The sequence below is a fragment of the Natator depressus genome, chromosome 1 (assembly GCF_965152275.1).
Source record: "Natator depressus isolate rNatDep1 chromosome 1, rNatDep2.hap1, whole genome shotgun sequence".
Classification (NCBI taxonomy): domain Eukaryota; kingdom Metazoa; phylum Chordata; order Testudines; family Cheloniidae; genus Natator; species Natator depressus.
In genome coordinates this window covers 166,938,871-166,957,374 of record NC_134234.1, presented here as the reverse complement: position 1 = coordinate 166,957,374, position 18,504 = coordinate 166,938,871, and the positions used below count along the sequence as shown (strand labels likewise).

The window sequence follows — 18,504 nt, the reverse complement described above, 5'->3', positions numbered from 1 at the left end:
AGTTGAGACCCAGAGAGTGAAAGAGACAGGACCTTGCTGGTTGCTGTCTGTGCTTTGAGAAATGAGGGACCCTTTGGGAGCCAATCGTCCAGATAGGGAAAGACTATGATGCCTTTCTAGTGAAGATAGGCTGCTGCTGACAGAACTTTGGTAAATACCTTTGGGGTGGCAGAAAGGCTGAAGAGTAGGATGTAATACTGGTAGTGGTCCCTGTCTACCATAAAATGTAGGAGTAGTTTGTGCGAGGGATGAATGATGACAGGAAAATAAACATCCTAAAGGTTGAGGGAAACAAACCAATCTCCTGGATCCAGAGAGAGAATTACTGTTGTTAGAGTCACCATTCTGAACCACTGGGAGTGGACAAAGGTATTTAAAGTCCTGAGGTCCAGGATGGATCTCCATCCCCCGCTTTTCTTCAGGACGAGGAAGTACCAAGAATAGAACCCTTTCCGTGATGAAGTCTGGTGAGACAAGTTTGATTGCCCCCAGAGCTAGGAGGGATTGTATTTCCTGCCTTAAGAAGTCTTTGTGAGAGGTGTCCCTGAAGAGGAACAGGGCAGGAGGGTGGTAAGGAGCTGAACTGGAGAAATCACCTCCAGGATCCATCCACCTGAGCTGATAGGATCCCAGGAAGGTAGGAAATGGGACAGATAATCGCCCTAATGGTGTGCGGGAATAGGTGCTATGTAGGATCAGGAACGGCAGATAGTTCATGACCCTCAACCACTGGGTCAAAACAGGCATTTTGAAGATGACGCTGGCTGGGAGGTTGCTGAGGAGGACGACCATTTCTTAGGGTATCTGGGCTTCTTCCTGGACAGTTCAGCTAGTGTTGTGGGTGAGATTGTTGAGCCATCTGTGACCTGCTGTATTTTCTTTTTGTTGCAAGAGCATTGATATTCAAGTGTAAAAGTTAAAGTTCTAGAACTGTTAAAATACAAACAGTTAACATTGCATGTCAAAATATACAAAGTAAATATGCTCATAACAAACTCTAATAAGTTCTCAGGCAGCATTTTTCTTACTTTGTCTATCTGTAAATTTAGATTATTATCAATAAAAATATTTTTTTGTGGGTTTGTATTGTGGTGAAATTGACGTTAACTGAGATTTACTGTTAAAAAGCTAATCCTTCTAAACCTAACCATAATGGTGGAACAAGGAGAGGCATAGAGACCATCAAACCATTGGTCTGTGAATCGAACAGCGTGGTGTATTTAGAAATGCACCTATTAGTGTACAGGGTGGTACAATGCATTAAGTGCACATTAAGCACTCGTCTCTTTAGGTCATGATTTTGGTGGCCTTAAAAACTTGCCCAGACCATACAGGCAGTTTCTGTTTAGAAGACTGAATATCATGAATGCTGCAAGTTATGAGAGAACATGGAAACTACAGCATTAATTCAAGTCACTGTGCCTTTCTAAAACACCATGGTACATGTTAAGTCTTGAGCATCAGCCTAGATTAGCAACTCTGTATGATCTTTTTTCCCCCTTTTGTGGCTTTAAATCAGACCTTTAACCTCTCTTTAATACTCCTTTTCACTCTGAATTTGCAGTTAGAAGTTTTTGAAAACAACATTTCTTTGCCAAACAATTGATCTTTGTCCTCAAAACTAACATTGAAATTTAATGTCAAAGCCATTTTGCTAATCCATATGATGAAAACAAGCATTGTAGGCAATGTGATAAGGACATATTTGGTTAGACCAGGTTTCACAGCCTGTTATCATTTCCCTAAACCCTTCAGGGTACAGAAAGTGAGATTATAAAGTGACAGCTCACACAGCCGGGTTGAGGAGATGATAATTCTGGGATCCGGAGTTCAACTCTGGTGTAGTGAGAATGAATGGCTTGTGAAAAAGTAGAATAGCATGATTATCTTTAGAAACAACATTCACTGTAGTATTTGCACAAGCAGTATTTTAAGGGTTGGATTTTTGCAATCAGTCAAATTTAAAGTGCTCAAAGCCTCTATTTATATTAGTTGATCAGAAAAACTCATCTTTTTTTTTGCCAGCAGCCATCCATATGCATCAACTCCACAATCCAAAGAAAACTTCTATTTTTTTTAGGTCATAGGTTTAGAGAAATTATGAGACTCCAACAAAAAACTGTTAGAATCTGTGTGAGAACAAACAATTGCAACAAGAAAAATTATTCTGAAGACATACATTTGCAGAAGAAGGCTGCCTCAGGACCATGAAGTTGTCTCGTATGTGCTTATAAAGATATTCCCCTTCATGGTAAGAACAAAGCTATCAAGGCCATACAGATTTATGGCACTTCAAAGACTTGGCTGTTTCATGCCGGGAAAATGACATCATCTAAATTGAGATTTAAGACGCAAGGCATTTCAAAGTCAAACAGTCGTCAGAGTTCAGGAGACACTGCATGCTATACTTTTTGGGGGGATAGGAGGGCAAGAGGGATACAAGGGGAAAAGGGAAGAGGGAGTAACAAAAATGTTATTTATTATTAAGACAAATGCTAATCACCCAAATCCCAATATACTTTGACCAGAGGAATTTATTCTGGCTATATTTTCTAGTGCATGGTAGGCCTACCTATACAGAGGGTATATATATGCTAATCTGTGTAAAATCAATCATGCTAGTACAGGTACCTATCTCTGGAAAAGGTTTTATTCAGAATGCCAAAATCATGACACCAAGGTGAATATCTGTCGAGGGCTTTCTTCCTAAACTCTGAGGTTCTGGCTTTCCCTGGTACAACTACGGGGGTAACCTCAACAATCCCCAAAGAACTGTGGCTCAGTAGGTAAGGAAGCACTGCTACTACTGAAAAAGCATTAACCAGGCTTGGAGTTGAAAATGATTCCTCACATGGAGCAGGATCACACAGACTCTGGGTGAGAGGAGACAGCGCGTCCTATGGGCTATGGTGGGGAGAATCATAGAATCTTAGGACTGGAAAGGACCTCGAGAGGTCATCTAGTCCAGTCCCCTGCACTCATGGCAGGACTAAATATTATCTAGACCAGTGGGTCTCAAAGCCGGTCCGCTGCTTGTTCAGGTAAAGCCCCCGGCAGGCTGGACCGGTTTGTTTACCTGCCGCGCCTGCAAGCTTGGCCGATCGCGGCTCCCACTGGCCACGGTTCGCAACTCCAGGCCAATGGGGGCTGCGGGAAGGGCAGCCAGCACATCCCTTGGCCCGCGCCACTTCCCGCAGCCCCCATTGGCCTGGAGCGGCGAACCGCGGCCAGTGGGAGCCGCAATCAGCCGAATCTGCGGACGCAGCAGGTAAACAAACCGGTCCGGCCCGCCAGGGGCTTTCCCTGAACAAGCAGCGGACCGGGCTTTGAGAACTACTGATCTAGACCATCCTTACAGGTGTTCATCTAATCTGTTCATCTAATGATGGAGATTCCACAACCTCCCTAGGGAATTTATTTGAGAGTTTAGCCACCCTGACAGTTAGGAAGTTTTTTCCTAATGACCAACCTAAACCTCCCTTGCTACAATTTAAGCCCATTGCTTCTTGTCCTATCCTCACAGGTTAATGAGAAATTTTTTTTCTCCCTCTTCCTTGTAACAACCTTTTATGTACTTAAAAACTGATATGTCCCCTCTCAGTCTCCTCTTCTCCATACTAAAACCCATTTTTTTCAATCTTTCCCTAGAGGTCATGTTTTCTAGACCTTTTCTTGTTATTGTTGCTCTTCTCTGGATTTTCTCCAATTTGTCCACATCTTTCCTGAAATGTGGTGCCCAGAACTGGCCACAATACTCCAGCTGAGGCCTAATCAGCGTAGAGTAGAGTGGAAGAATTACTTCGAGTCTTGCTTACAGCAATCCTGCTAATACATCCCAGAATGATGTTTGCTTTTTTTGCAACAGCGTTACATTGTTGACTCATATTTAGCTTGTGGTCCACTATGACCCCCAGATCCCTTTCCGCAGTACTCCTTCCTAGGCAGTCACTTCCTATTTTGTATGTGTGCAACTGTTTGTTCCTTCCTACATGGAGTACGTTGCATTTGTCCTTATGGAATTTCATCCTGTTTACTTCAGATCATTTCTCCAGTTTGTCCAGATCATTTTGAATTTTAATCCTATCCTACAAACCACTTGCAAATCCCTCCCAGTTTGGTATCGTCTGCAAACTTTATAAGTGTACTCTCTATGCTGTTATCTAAAATAATTTATGAAGCTATTGAACAGAACTGGACCGGGGGACCCCTCTTAATTTGCTTTTCCAGCTTGACTGTGAAACACTGGTAACTACTTTCTGGTAATGGCTTTCTGACCAGTTATGCACCTACCTTATAGTAGCTCTATCTAGGTTGTACTTCCCTAGTTCGTTTATGAGCAGGTCATGCGAGACAGTATTAAAGCCTTACTAAAGTCAAGATATACCATGTCTACCGCTTCCCCCCATCCACAAGGCTTATTACTGTTAGGCACCATTAGGTTGGTCTGACATGATTTGTTCTTAACAAACCCATGCAGTTACTTATCACCTTATTATTTTCCAGGTGTTTGCAAACTGATTGCTTAATGATTTGCTCCATTGTCTTTCTGGGTATTGACTTGACTGTATTTCCCCACGTTGTCCTTACTTCTCTTTTTATCGATTGGCATTAGAAAGCCACAAACGCCACTGTGAATGTGTGGGGGTCCCCATAGTGCATCATATCCTGACAGCGACACCAGAGTCGACCCACCGCGTGTGGGGAAGACAAAAAAAGTCAGGCTGGGAACCATATTTGCTGACCCACCTACCCCACAGCTGGCACTGACGGGTGCTCCAGTGTGGTGCTGAACTGCCAGCAGAAGCTGGGTTTGCACACTGGTGGTGGGCAGCAGGGATGGGCCTACCAAGAGACTGCTCTGAGCCTGGCTGATGAGGGGGACATGGACCATTAATGTCTGGTACAGGGAGTAGCAGAATTGTGTGTCTGAATTGTGTGTTTTATGGTTGTCACCGCATGGGACACTGGAGAGTTGATGCCCTCTGAGCCACCATCTCAGGAAGGAAAGCTGTCCTATGCTATATAATATAGATCTAAAAAACCCATAAAAGACCATACCAACATCTTCCCATGACAAAAAAACCTGGCCCCCCCACAGCAATATGAGGGAATTAGCTTCTGAACAGCCTAGAGGCAGAACCATCCTCTGCTGGTATTCTCGAAGTTTAAGTCTCACCTCTATCATATGCAACCCAATTGTGTAAAGTTACACTGTAGGATGAATAACAGAATTCAGCACTTTGGTTTGGAACTACTTTATATTTTGTTTGTTAAATTACACTATTGCTACAGAAATAACTCAAAACCCTAAGAAAGCATTAATATTATCTTGAAGACAGTAGAGTGTTTGTTGTGCCTTCCCAAAAATCTGACTTGCATGGTAAACAGGACTATGCATGGAGATGAAACATTATTTTTAAACTGTTCCGAATCCCAACAAACTATGATACCTAAAAATTCAAGAAGAATAATTTGTAAAGCCTCAATATGCTTGGGGGAAAACAAACAAACATACTGCTCTCCTTTGACTAAAGTACAACAGCTGGTGCCATCAGAGCTATTTACCAACTAGACCTAAATAGATGTTTAAAATACGAGGAAACAGGGAGGTGCCGGTGCACATGTGCATCTGTAACCGGGGGCACAGAGAAGAGAGAGAAATGGAAAGGGAGAATCCCATCAGGACAAGAAATAAGAACTAGGGCAGCTTGAAATTGATGAAGTTGTATAGACAAAATAGCAAAAATGTTTAAATGTCACATTTGGATGGACTAAACTTTCTTGTCAGCATAGAATCATGGTTTTCTTGATGGTGTTTTTTGGGGTTTTTTTTGGTTCTTCTGTTGGTAAAAACTAAAATATGCCACCGTATTAATAATTATTTGTATTACAGTAGTGCCTAAATACCCCCAGTAGGCCCCACTGCACTAAGTGCCTTACATACTGTAGTAAGGGACAGTTCGTATCCAGAAGAGTTTATAATCTAAATGACAGAGACAAATGATGGGAGAAAGGAAGTAGCATCTTCCATTTACACATGTGGAATTCAAGAGATTAAAAACCATATTTTAAAAGATATGTAGGTTCCTAATTCACACTAAAATGAACAGGAGTTAGGTGCCTAAATACTTTTAAAAATATGGCTCTAAGTGACTTGTCTGAGATCAAACATAACACCAGTGGCAGACATAGGATTTGACCAAGAATTCCCAAGTCTTAACCATGTTATCATGCTTTTTCATAGGGGAAGATCTGAGGCACAGAGCTGCGTCAAGATATTAAACAACCACAACACAGGCTCCTGATCTGGCTATACAGTGCTCCTCTGGGAGTTCCAAAAATGAACCAACTCAGTCATAGAGGGAAACAATTTGAGTCACAACAAATTTGAAGGTTTTCACCTGGCAGGAAAAGAATTTATGTTTGAGAGTTTCACAGTAAGCGAAGGGAAACCATAGATGGATTTTGTGCAAGAATACCTGACCTGTTGCTATCAGTCCCACTTTAGGCAAATGTGGGGTAATAAAGGCATCCAAACCAATCAAAGACTGTCACTATCATTCTATCTGACCTGCTAGGGATAAATTATGAGCAGGAGCAGTTGAGACACAGATGCAAGACTCTGCATGTACTTGGAGATGGGATGAGGGATGGCGAATAGAATGTATTTATCCTGTCATTTTTTTTAACATTGCAAATCTTAGCCCCTCAGTTCTCACTCTTCGTGGGGAAAAAAGTCAGATGATGAGAAGAGTGGACAAGACAATGGGATACTTGAAGCATAGGTAAAAACTAATTTTTAAGAAGTTTTTTAATATTTCAGTCTCCCTTTAAATAGTTTCCCAGCAGTATGACATTTTATTTAATTTATAAAGTTAGCAAAAATGCTTGCTAACATGTATTTTAACATAATTTTATTTTAAAGTTTTCTGGAGCTACAATTTCTCTGCTTTTCCTGTTAATCGATGTAATTCCAAGTACTATAGTTATTTTTTAATTGCATACTCTACACATTTGATTAGTTCTCCTATATGAACCTTTCAGCTCTGAAGAAAATATAAACATAGTTTATGAAAACGTCATTCTTAAAGGTTAAGTCAAACACAATTAAAACTCAGACCAAGTTTTTGGGATCAGCTTGAAAGCGTGAGCCAAATTGTAAGGAATAATTAAGAAAAATCTCATCTCTTTATACACTGCCTTTTATTTGCAAAGCAACTCTCCTTGGCTATGCAGTAACTTTAAGATACTGCTTGCAGCTGGCCACTTAAAGAATGCTATTATTGATAGATTCTCTTTGTGTCATAGGCTTTAATAAGGACGTATTATAAAAGGATATATTCTATTATTGCAGCCTGACCAAGAGCTTGTTACTAATGGCACAAAGTCTCCATAGGTCTGAAAATTTCATTCATGCTTGTCGGTTAGTGGGTTTCCATTATGCAGGAGACTAGGCGGTATACAGGAGAATGGGAAAAAGAAGTAAAATCCAATAGGGTAAAGGAGCAGAGAATGAAAGTTATAGAAAAATTACAGTTACAATACCTGTACACTATATACAGCGTATCCAACTTGTACCAGGTTAGCTTTCAGGGGTTGCTGTTTTGTCCCTAGTATGTATTGCAAACTTCCTTTGCACTTCTTTTTTAAAAACATTTTTTTCCTCTGTGCTGCTTACGGAAATACCACTGGAAAAGTTTCTACTGGCATTTCCATTACAAATCCTATTTCTGATAGAGATATAAGCTCAGCTCCTAATGTTCAGCAGGATGAAATATGATACGTAGTCTCTCAGGCTATGTGAGTCTTTTTGGTTAAAGAAAAAAAATGTGGCTTCATATTTAGTTCAAAGCCTGTATCTTCCTCCTTTGGTTTTAGATGTATTTCATGTCACCTTGGGGCACACACACACGCAACCCCCCTCTTGATTTTAACAAGTATATGGCAAAATGTGTGTATATCTACAGGACTAAACAAGCCTTCAGAGATTTCCTTAGTTGCTAATGTATGATCTTGTACGCACTGGGGCAGCTCCCAATTTAAAGACTACAAACAATTTCTCTCTCTAATGAGCAGCACTGTTTTTTCATACAAGAAGTTTTGCACATCACCGCAGATAAGCTATGGCAAATTATGATCAAATCACAGATATGTGATCCATTTGTAAGTAGCAAAACTTTCTGTCCTGACTCATGTCTTAGGCAGCAGCACCCTTTCACCTTCTGCAGAGTCAGAAAGGAGAGGTTACTTACCTGACAGTAACTTGAGTTCTTCAAGACATTTGGTCCCTAAATGTGCTCCACTGTAGGATGCATGGATGCCAATCAGACCAATCTGATCTCCTTCTTTGAGACGGTAACTGATTTTTTTAGACAAAGGAAATGCAGTAGATCTAATCTATCTGGATGTCAGTAAGACATTTGATACAGTTCCACATGGGAAATTATTAATTAAATTGGAGAAGATGGGGATTAATAGGCGAATTAATGGAAATGGTTGAAGGGGTGACTACAGTAGGTCTTACTGACAGGTGAACTCTCAGGCTGGATGAAGGTTACTAGTTGAGTTCCTCAGGGATCAGTCTTCAGACCAATCATATTTAACATTTTTATTACTGACTTTGGCACAAAAAGTGAGTGTTTGCTAATAAAATTTGCGGATGACACAATGTTGGGAGGTATTGCTCATACGGAAGAAAACCGGAATATCATACAAGAAGATCTGGATGACCTTGTAAACTGGAGTATTAGAAATAGAATGAAATTTACTAGTGCAAAGTCATGCATTTAGGGACTAACAAAAATTTTTGCTAAAAGCTGGGGACTTATCAGTTGGAAGCGACAGAGGAGGAGAAAGACGTGGGTATGTTTGTTGATCACAGGATGACTATGAGCCATCAATGTGATGCAGCCATTAAAAAGGCTAATGCAATCCTAGGATGCATCAGACGAGGTATTTCCAGCAGAGATAGGGAGGTGTTAGTACCATTATACAAAGCACTGGGGAGACCTCATCTGGAATACTGTGTGCAATTCTGGTCTCCCCTGTTTAAGAAAGATGAATTCAAACTGGAAGAGGTGCAGAGAAGGGCTTCTAGGATGATCCAAGGAATGGAAACCCTACCTTATGAGAGGAGACAAAGACCTTGGCTTAGCCTAACCAAAAGAAGGCTGAGGGCAGATATGATTGTTCTCTATAAATACATCAGAGGGCTAAATACCATGGAGGGGGAGGAGTTATTTAAGTAAACTGCCAATGTGGACACAAGAACAAATGGCTATAAACTGGCCATCAACAAGTTTAGGCTCAAAATTAGACAAAGGTTTCTAACTATCAGAGTGAAGTTCTGGAACAGCCTTCCAAGGGGAGGGATGAGGTCAAAAATCCTAAGTAGCTTCAAGACTGATCTAGATAAGTTTATGGAGGGGATGGTACGATGGCACTGCTTACAATGGCACGTGGCCCATCAGCGACTGCCTGTAGCAAAAATCACCAACATGTGGGGACAGGACATTGGATGGGGGAGTGCTCTGAGTTACTACACAGCATTCTTTCCCGGATAGCTGTCTGCTGGGTCTTTCCTACATGCTTAGGGTCTAACTGATCACCATATTTGGGGTTGGGCAAGAATTTCCCCCCAGGTCGGATTGGCTGTAACTCTGGAGGTTTTTCACTTTCCTTTGCAGCATGGGGCATGGATCATTTGCAAGTTTAAACTAGCGTAAATGGTGAATTCTCTGTAACTTGAAGTCTTTAAACCATGATTTGAGGATTTTAGTAACTCAGCCAGAGGTTAGGGGCTTTATTTCAGGAGTGGGTGGGTGAGGTAGCCTGCAATGTGCAAGAGGTCAGACTAGAAGATGGTCCCTTCTGACCTTAAAATCTATGAGTCTATGTGCTCTTGGCTGCCTTGTGCCTCCAAATTAAGCCATATAGGGAGGCACAGGCCTGACACCACTCAGTTCCTTCTCAATTGTGAAGCGGAGCCCCTGCAGCTCAGAGGAAGGAGTGCGGGAGGCAGACTACTGATAAGGACAAAACATCTTGAAGAACTCAAGTTATTGTAAGATAAGTAACTGCTCCTTCTTCTTTGAGCTTATGTCTCTACAGCTGCTCCACTGTAGAAGACTCCGAAGCAGTAACTCAGCAAGGAGGTGGGTGCTGAGAAGGCAAGTTTAGGACATTTCGGAGGACTGTGTCAACAAAGATAGAATCTCTGGAAGCAGGTAAGATGGTGTAATGCTTGGCAAAGGTATGGATAGAGGACCAAGTAGCAGACCTACAAATCTCTGTTTTGGGAAAGTCCCTCAATAGAGCCAAGGATGTGTTATCACTGTGAAGAGGCTACATACGAGCCAATGCATAGCGGATTATGATGTAACCTGAACCACCTTAGTCTTTTTGTGTGGAAGTAGGCTGGCCCTTCATTTTCTCCGCAAGTGATACAAATAGCCTAGGAGAGGTCCAGAAGGACTTAGTCCTGTTGTCAAAGTAGAAGGCAAGGGCCCGTCTGATGTCTAGCTGGTCTCCTCTCTGGAGACGTGAGCTTTTGGGTAGAATACTGGTAGGCAAATCTCTTGATTAATGTGGTATTCCAAAGAGACCGTTGGGAGGAAGTGAGGATGGGGACGCAGTGCAACCTTGTCATTACAGAATGGAGTATACGGACAATCAGCCATGAGAACTCCAAGCTCTTTCATTGGACTAGCTGAAATGATGGCTATGAGGAACGAAGTCTTGAGGGAGAGGTGGAGAGAACAGGTAGCCACCAGTTCAAAGGGAGGCTTCCTCTGGGCATTATGACCCAAATTTAAGTCCTCTTGGGGGACTGGGTTCTGTACAGGCAGAAACAGATTGCATAAGCCCCTGAGGAACCTAGCCGCAGTAGAGTTGCTAAGACTGTGAAGCCTTTGGTGGGTGAATGGAAGGCGGTGATGGTGGCCAGATATACTCTGACTGATCTCAGACAGACCTTGCATTCTTAAATCCAAAAGGTAGTCCAGGATTTTGGAATGCAGAATCACTGAGGCTTGGGAAGAGTGAAGAGCAAATTAGGAATGGTAGCATTTCCACTTCTGAATGTAAGTCTTGCGAGTATTAGGTAGGAGAACTGACTGGACTGTCTCTGAACAGGTTAGCTCCATGCTCAAGAACCATCTAGCAACCATGATTTCAAGTTCAAGGAGGAGAGGTTGGGATGGATCAGGATTCCTGAGTTCTGTGACAGGAGATCTTTCCTGAAAGGAATTAGAACAGGCATGATCACAGATATGTAAAAGAGGTTAGAGTACCAAACTCATCTTGACCAGGAGAGCACTATGAGAATAACTATTGTGCTTTCCTGACACAGCTTGAGTAAAGGATTAGAGGTAGAGGCGGGTAAGCATACAGCACGATATGGGGCCACAGTGTTAACAGGGCATCTGCCACATCCTCCTATGGAGCAGAAAAGATGGCATTTTGCATTGTTCAGGATGGCAAAGAGGTCTGCTTCTTGGGAACCCCAGATCTGGTAGATGCTGAGGAACTGCTGAGCTCCCACTTGCGATCCTGAAGAAAGCGACTGCTCTGGGAGCCTGCAATTGTATTCTGGAGGCCTGGAAGACAGATAGCTGCGACTTGTATCTGACACGAAAGGCACCAGTTACACAGCCTTAGAGACTCTGCACATAAGGATTGGGATTTTGCTCCATCCCTGTCAGCTGAAGTAAGACATTGCAGCCCTATTGTCTAGCATTATCTGATGGAGTGGCCTTGTATGGTGTGAAGGAAGTGATGGCAAGCATAAGAAACTACTCTCAGCTCCAGAATGTTGATGTGGAGTGTGACCTCTTGTGTGGACCACCTTCCCTGGGTCATGGCACGTTAGGAGATGGCCCCCATCCCAGAAGAGAAGCACCAGTTGTGAAGATCTTTTGAGGGTTGGGGAATGTAAGAATGGGGTTCCCACGCAGATCTTCAGTGGGTCCTTCTACCATCGGAGAGAGTCCAGAACCTTTTGAGGTACTGGGACTCATTTGGAGAGACTCTTTGGTGTGTACACAAACTTTAGCCATGTCTGAAGACATATGAGGTACAGTCTAGGAGGCACGATGAATGTGCAGGCCAATATGTGGCCCACGAGTTGTAGGTAGGTCCTTGCAGTTGTTTGTGGGCTCTGTGGTGGTTGTCAAGATTAGACTGGACAGTGGAGCATCTTTTCTTGGGAAGATAGGCTCTGGTGGTTAGGGAGACTAGAGTGGCTCCAGTGAAGTCTCTTCTTTAGACTAGGGTCAATGTAGGTTTCTTTCAATTGATGCAAATGCCCAGAGACTGAAATAGGGCTAGAGCCTTGGAAGTTGCTGACTGGACCTATGAAGTTGATCGACCCCTGAGGAACCAACCATCCATGTAAGGGAATACTACTCTGCTCCACTGATGTAAATGGGCTGCCACCACTGAATGAAGCTTTCTAAAGACCTTCAGGACTGTGGAGAGCCTGAAAGGAAGGATTCGGTACTGGTAGTATCCTCAGTCTAGTCTGAAGCACAGGAAGTGTTTGTGGGATGGGTGTATAGCTACATGAAAGTAGGCATCCTGAAGGCTGAAGGTGAAAAATCAGTCTCTTGGATCTAAGGATGGAATGATAGTGGCTAACGTAACCATCCTGACGTGCTGGGAAAGGATAAGTGTTCAGATTTCTGAGGTCGAGGATCAGTCTCTAAGCTCTGCCCCTCTTGGGGGCTACAAAATAGTTCGAATAGAACCCTCTGCTAATGAACTTTGGGGGAAGTGGCTCGATCACCCCCAAGAGTAGGCGAGACTGGACCTTTTGTTTTAAGAGATCTTTGTGAGGGGGTCCCTGAAGCGTGATGAAGAACGGGGAATAACGTGGAAGCAGATGAAGTATCCCAAATCGATCATTTTCAAAATCTATCTGTCTGAGCTAATTAGTTCCAAAGCAGGAAGGAAGTGGGATAGCTGATCTCCAAGGGGGAACTGGATGGAATCATTCAGCACAAGATCTGGGAATGTAGATTGCTCAAGGCCCTCTACCGAGATGGCAAAACTGTTTCTTATACAGAGGTGCAGATAATCTTGCTGAAGAAGGGGGAGGATCCTTTTTCAGAGCTCTAGATCTCCTCCTCTGGAAGTCCTACGGTCTGGGAAACACTTGTTGAGGGTTGTAATGGAATGGCCTAGATTGCTGCGATGTGAGACCTAATAAACTGTCTCTTTGTTGCAGGAATGTAAATTCCCCAGAGACCATAAGGCAGCTCTCGAGACTGTCAGTGTGGAGGGAGAAGTTCGTATCACAGCTAAAGAACTTGGGTCCTTCAAAGGGAAGGTCTTCAGCTGTACTCTGCACCTCCCTCAGGAGGCTGGAAGACTGGAACCAGGATACTCTCTGTTTAACCACGGTCATGGCTCGGAATCTAGAAGTTGTGCCTGCAGAAGAGGAAGTTACTCACCTTGTGCACTAACGATGGTTCTTGGAGATGTGTGTCCCTAAGGGTGCTCCACTTTAGGTGTCTGTGTGCCCCTGCACCTCTAATCGGAGATTTTTGGTAGCAGTGTCCCGTAGAGCCCGTGCATGTGCTCTCCCTCCCTCGTGGTCTGCCTCGAGGCTATTTAGCACTGCACGGGGGAACCCCCCCTCAATTCCTATAGAGAACTCCGAAGTAGAGGGGAGGAGGGTGGGTTGTGGAGCACCCACAGGGACACACATCTCGAAGAACCATTGTTACTGCACAAGGTGAGGAACTTCCTCTTCTTCAAGTAGCCTCCCTATGGGTGCTCCACTTTAGGTGACTCCGGAGCAGTACCCACGACTGGAGCCTGGGACTTCGGAGCGGAGTCTTTTACTACAGAGAGTACTGTGGAGTCGAATATGGTGTCAGCGGCCAAATCTTCAGGGATCGCATAATGTTCTGCGGAAGTATGGTCAGAGGCCCCAATCATTGCTCTATAGACTGGGGAGATAGGGGTATCCCTATGGAATGTGATTGAGATAGGAACTGATCTCATGGAGTGCGTATGGACAGAAGCAAGTTGGGCCCTTGCTAAGTGATTAACGCAACTAGAGACCCATTTGGATAGTCTTTGAGGAGATATCACAGAGCTTTTGGATCTTTCTGTGGATGAAAGGAAGGGTTTAGGGGATTTCCTGAAGTCCTTAGTCCTGTCCAAGTAGAATGCTAATGTCCTGCTAATATCTAGCATATGCACAATTGTCTCCCAGTTGTCACAATGTGGTTTTGGGAAAAAACAGGGAGATGGATCTGTTGATTCATATGGAAAGTGCAGAAAAAGTAGGGAGAAACTTGGGATATGGCCTTAGAGTTGTTATTTTTTTTTATAAAGACAAAGGCCGTGAATGATGGGTGTGGCATCAGGGCCACTATTTCTCCTATGTGCCTAACTGAGGTGATGGCAATTAGAAATGCTGTCGTCATGGACAGGTGTAAGAGAGAACAAGTTGCCCTGGACTCAGAGGGAGGTCTAGTCCAAGCCCTGAGAACTAGATTAAAGTCCCAGGCTGGAGCGGGTGGTGTCACATGGGGGAAGAGAGTCCCAATGGCCTTAAAGAGTCTACGCATTAGTGGTTGAGCAAACTTGAAGTGGGAAGCCATTTTCACCATGAGATGTACCTTAAGGGAGCTGAGTGAGAGTTTAAAATGTGGTGCAAAATCAGAGGGAGGAAAGATGAGGTTGGGTCTGTCCGTTTGGAATGGTACAAACTTGGAGTTGTTTCCATTTTCTAGATAGGTATGTGGAGTGGTCAACTTGTGGTTGTGTTGCAACATGTATTTCAGCTTGTTAGAGCATTCTGCTTCTAAGCCTTGGAACAAAGAAAGATCCAAGCCTGGAGGCAGAGGACCCATGGGTTGGGGTGCAAGGTCAGCCCATTGTTTTGAGAGAGCGGGTGAGGAATGGGCTGACATCAGAGGAACAGGAGGGCCATCTGCGTCAGGTAAGGGAGCCAGACTTGTCATAGTCAAGAGGGGCAATCACAATAACTCTCGCTTTGTTTCGCTGAATTTTCAACAGAATCTTGGATAGGGTAGAAAACTGGGAAAAGACATACAAGTGGGCCCTGTCCGCTGGGAAGATGAGGGCAACTGCCAGTGAATGTTTCCCCAAAAGGTGGCTATATCTTGAAGCTCCTATGAATTCAGTATACACTCACTGTCATGAGAAAATTCCATCTGAGACTGTTGGTTATCCCGTTCTGTATCCCTTGTAGACAGACAGCTGAGATGAGTACATTGTGATGGGTGCATCAATTCCAAAGTTTGAATGCTGTCTTGCAGAAGGAGGGAGATCTGGCAGCTCCTTGGCAGTTTATACAAAACATACAGGTCACATTAAGTCCATCATAAGCTTTGTGTGTTGTTTTTGATGAAAGGCAGAATTTGGGCACAGGCACTCCTGACAGCCAAAAGAGTGATATGGAAGGTCATTTCTGTGGAAGGCCATTTGTCCTGAACCTTGTTGTTGCGTAGGTGAGCTCCCCAGCGTATTAGGGAGACATGTGTCCCAGGGTGGTGAATGTGGATAGTGAGAGGAGCGCTCTTGCTTCTACTGCATCAGGTTGGTGCTGATAAAGTCCAGTCACTGTACCAGGGTTAGTATGTCACTACAGTGAAGTGAACCTTGGAGACTATCCTGTGTGGAGCAGTCTGTACCTATAATGATCCTGCCCCAAAGGTAAGCAGTAGGAAATCTCCTGTATGATGGTTGTATTGAGATATGGAAGGAGGCAACCTGTAAGTTCAGGGCTAGAAATCAATCTCTTTGCTCTAGAGCTGGTCCTAACTGCTGTGAAGTAAGGTAAGTTGACGTCTGAGTGGTGTGACAGGTGTATAGATGGCAGCTGATGCTGTAAGGTATCATTGTTCAGGCCCCCGACCAGCTCATCAAAGTGCTTATAAGAGGCAGTTTGAGAGGTCACAGACTGGGGTGCAGACTGTTCTCACTTTTGAGCCCTGAGCCTCTTGCACTGTGGCTCATAACAGCACAGAAATGGTGAGTATTGAGAAGATTGTGATCTGTGGAGAGACTGAGAGGTATATCTTCTCTTCTGTTCCACAATGTAGATTCCTAAGGAGTGTAGTGCGGTCCGAGAATCCTTCAGGATGTGGAGAGAAAAATCTGTCTTCTCCGCAAAGAGTTTGGCCCTTCAGATTGGAAGTCTGTAGCTCTTTGGGCAATCTAGAGACGTTTAGCGAACAAAAGAAAAAATCCACAAGCCACCTCAGTACCACTGTCATGGAGACTGGGTGGGCAGCTGTAACAGCTTTAAAGACCTGTACAGACCTTCAACTTAAATCAGAAGTTGGTGTCTCTGAGGCAGCAGAGACAGCTTGAATGTCTGTCACTATGGGGAAAAGACCTGTGGCAGGTCTGGCAGGGTCTGATGAAGTTTTCACACCACACTTGCCCTGAAAGGGTTAATGAAGACTAAGAAGGGGGCTAATTAACCCAGCCAGCCACAGCTGAGAGGAGAGGAATTACATGGCTAAGTATTCCCCAGACCGAGTGAGGGAGCCTAGATGGGAAGGAATGACCTGGCTAGATTTATAGAGGCAGGAAATTGGCAGCTGAGGGGGCTGCTGGGAAAGCCTGTAGTCACTCTCTGGGAAGAGTGTCTGGAGGCTGCAGAGATGTAGCCTGCAGTTGCTCCCTGGGAGGAGGGACTGGTGAAGCTGGCAGACCCAGAGAAGGAAAGGAGAGCCAGAAGGTTAGGAAAGGACTCAGAGAAACATGGCAAGGTCCAGGGCGGAACAGACCTTGACTGCTGACTAGAGGGTCCCTGAGCCAGAATCTGAAGTAGAAGGTGGGTCTGAGTTCCCCAACCAGCCAATGCAGAAGTGGCACTGGGGAGCAGTGAGTAGGAAGACTGCCTGAGCCTGTTTGCGGGAAGAGACTTTCCAACCCCAGAAGGGGAAACCATTAGGTAACCTGGCTGGAGGGCGAAGTCACAGAGAGGCTGCAGCAACTCGTGGAGTGAGAGTGGGGCTGCAGACACAGAAAGAGAGGTAGAGGATGGCGTGCAACTGTGGGAAGGGGCATCGACCTTGAGAGCTATTCCCTAGAGCAGTGGTTCTTAACCTTTACTGCAGCCTGCACCCCTTTGGTTCTCAAAATATGTTCTCACACCCCTTATCAAAAATAATTGAAGTAGGCCAGTTCTTTAAACCTAGATATATTTTTTGTTTGTATATTACAGTAATCGTTAAAAAATGTACAATGTTAATACATACATAGGTTTGATGAAACAAAGTAGTTGTATTTACTTGCCTGTGCTTAATTTGTGTTTTCGATGATTTACCTTCCAAAGAAAGGAAGGAAGCTGAGAATAAACGGACATGCGATTGTTCCATTGAGTTCCATTAACAGAAAAGGAACTAAGTGGCAGCAGGCCCGTGCCTCCCCATGTGCCCTTGTTTGGAGGCATAAGGTGCTGCTCTGAGCAGGCGCAGGCCTGTGGACACTACTTTGAATTCTCCAGTCAAGAGTTCACAGGCATGTGTATATCCTATGATCGAGCACGCACAGGAACATATACTTGAAGATAGGGAACAGTTGGTCTCTTTACTCCGCTGCAGATTGGAAGAGCAGCAGGTAAAAGCCACGTGAGTTTCCCCAAAATACAGAAAGTCAAGGAATTCATTAATCCTGTGACCCATCTGACAAGACACCAGCCTTAATTATGAACAACAGTATGACTTACCTGAGACATTCTTTCACGGTGCTTGGCTTCGAGTCTCTCCTTGGCTTTCTGGAAATGGGCATGCTCATTCTCATCACCAGGTGTCTCCAAGTATTTGTCAACAGCATCTGGAGTGCTGGCAGCTGTGGTGGGGACTAGAGTCGGAGTTTTTATAGGAGAAAGGGAAAAAAGCACAATTTAAGTTTAGTATAAATAAAGTTCATTTGAACACAGGAACGAACATCGTTCTTTTTCCAGTAGAATGAAGCCATTCAAGTAACTTCAGTCAGGAGACTAGCTTTATAAAACTTCTATATCAAATATATATATAAAAAATGGTGGTATAGGAAAAAGATTTCACCCCCCCTCCCCCCTTTTTTTTTTGTAACTCAGGAAAAACTCTTCCACTCAGTACAATGTTACTTAACAGATTAGGAGCTATTGGCAAAGGAAACATACAAAGAGCAAACACACTTGGCACTACCTAAGGTACATAAACTGACAGCAGACACGTTTTTTCAAAACCACATGCTTTATTTATTTATAAAGATTAAAAACAAACATACAACAAAACAAACACACTTTAAAGCATCTACAGAGACGATATAAACCACAACCATACTGCAGTCCAAGGACATTCTATTCAAAATCCCTCTCACTGGCATTCTGTCCTCATAAAGATGTGCTTTGTTCACAATAACATGGATTAAAAAACCCTATGCTAAAATTGATCAGTGCATTGGAGGGTTAACAAGAATACTTTTTTTTTTTTTTTTTTTTTTAAAAGAAACTCCTATGAGATAATCAGC

At 43.7% G+C, this 18,504-nt stretch overlaps 1 protein-coding gene across 4 annotated transcripts in view; it reads right to left on the bottom strand.

Moving 5' to 3' along the window:
- Positions 1 to 18,504, bottom strand: part of APP (amyloid beta precursor protein) — a 303,941-nt gene that overhangs the window by 79,555 nt on the left and 205,882 nt on the right. For all 4 annotated transcript variants that reach the window (XM_074971197.1, XM_074971202.1, XM_074971220.1 and 1 more), the window contains one exon: positions 17,717 to 17,850. In XM_074971197.1, the coding sequence (XP_074827298.1) occupies positions 17,717 to 17,850 (134 nt within the window). The remainder of the gene's footprint in view (positions 1 to 17,716; positions 17,851 to 18,504) is intronic.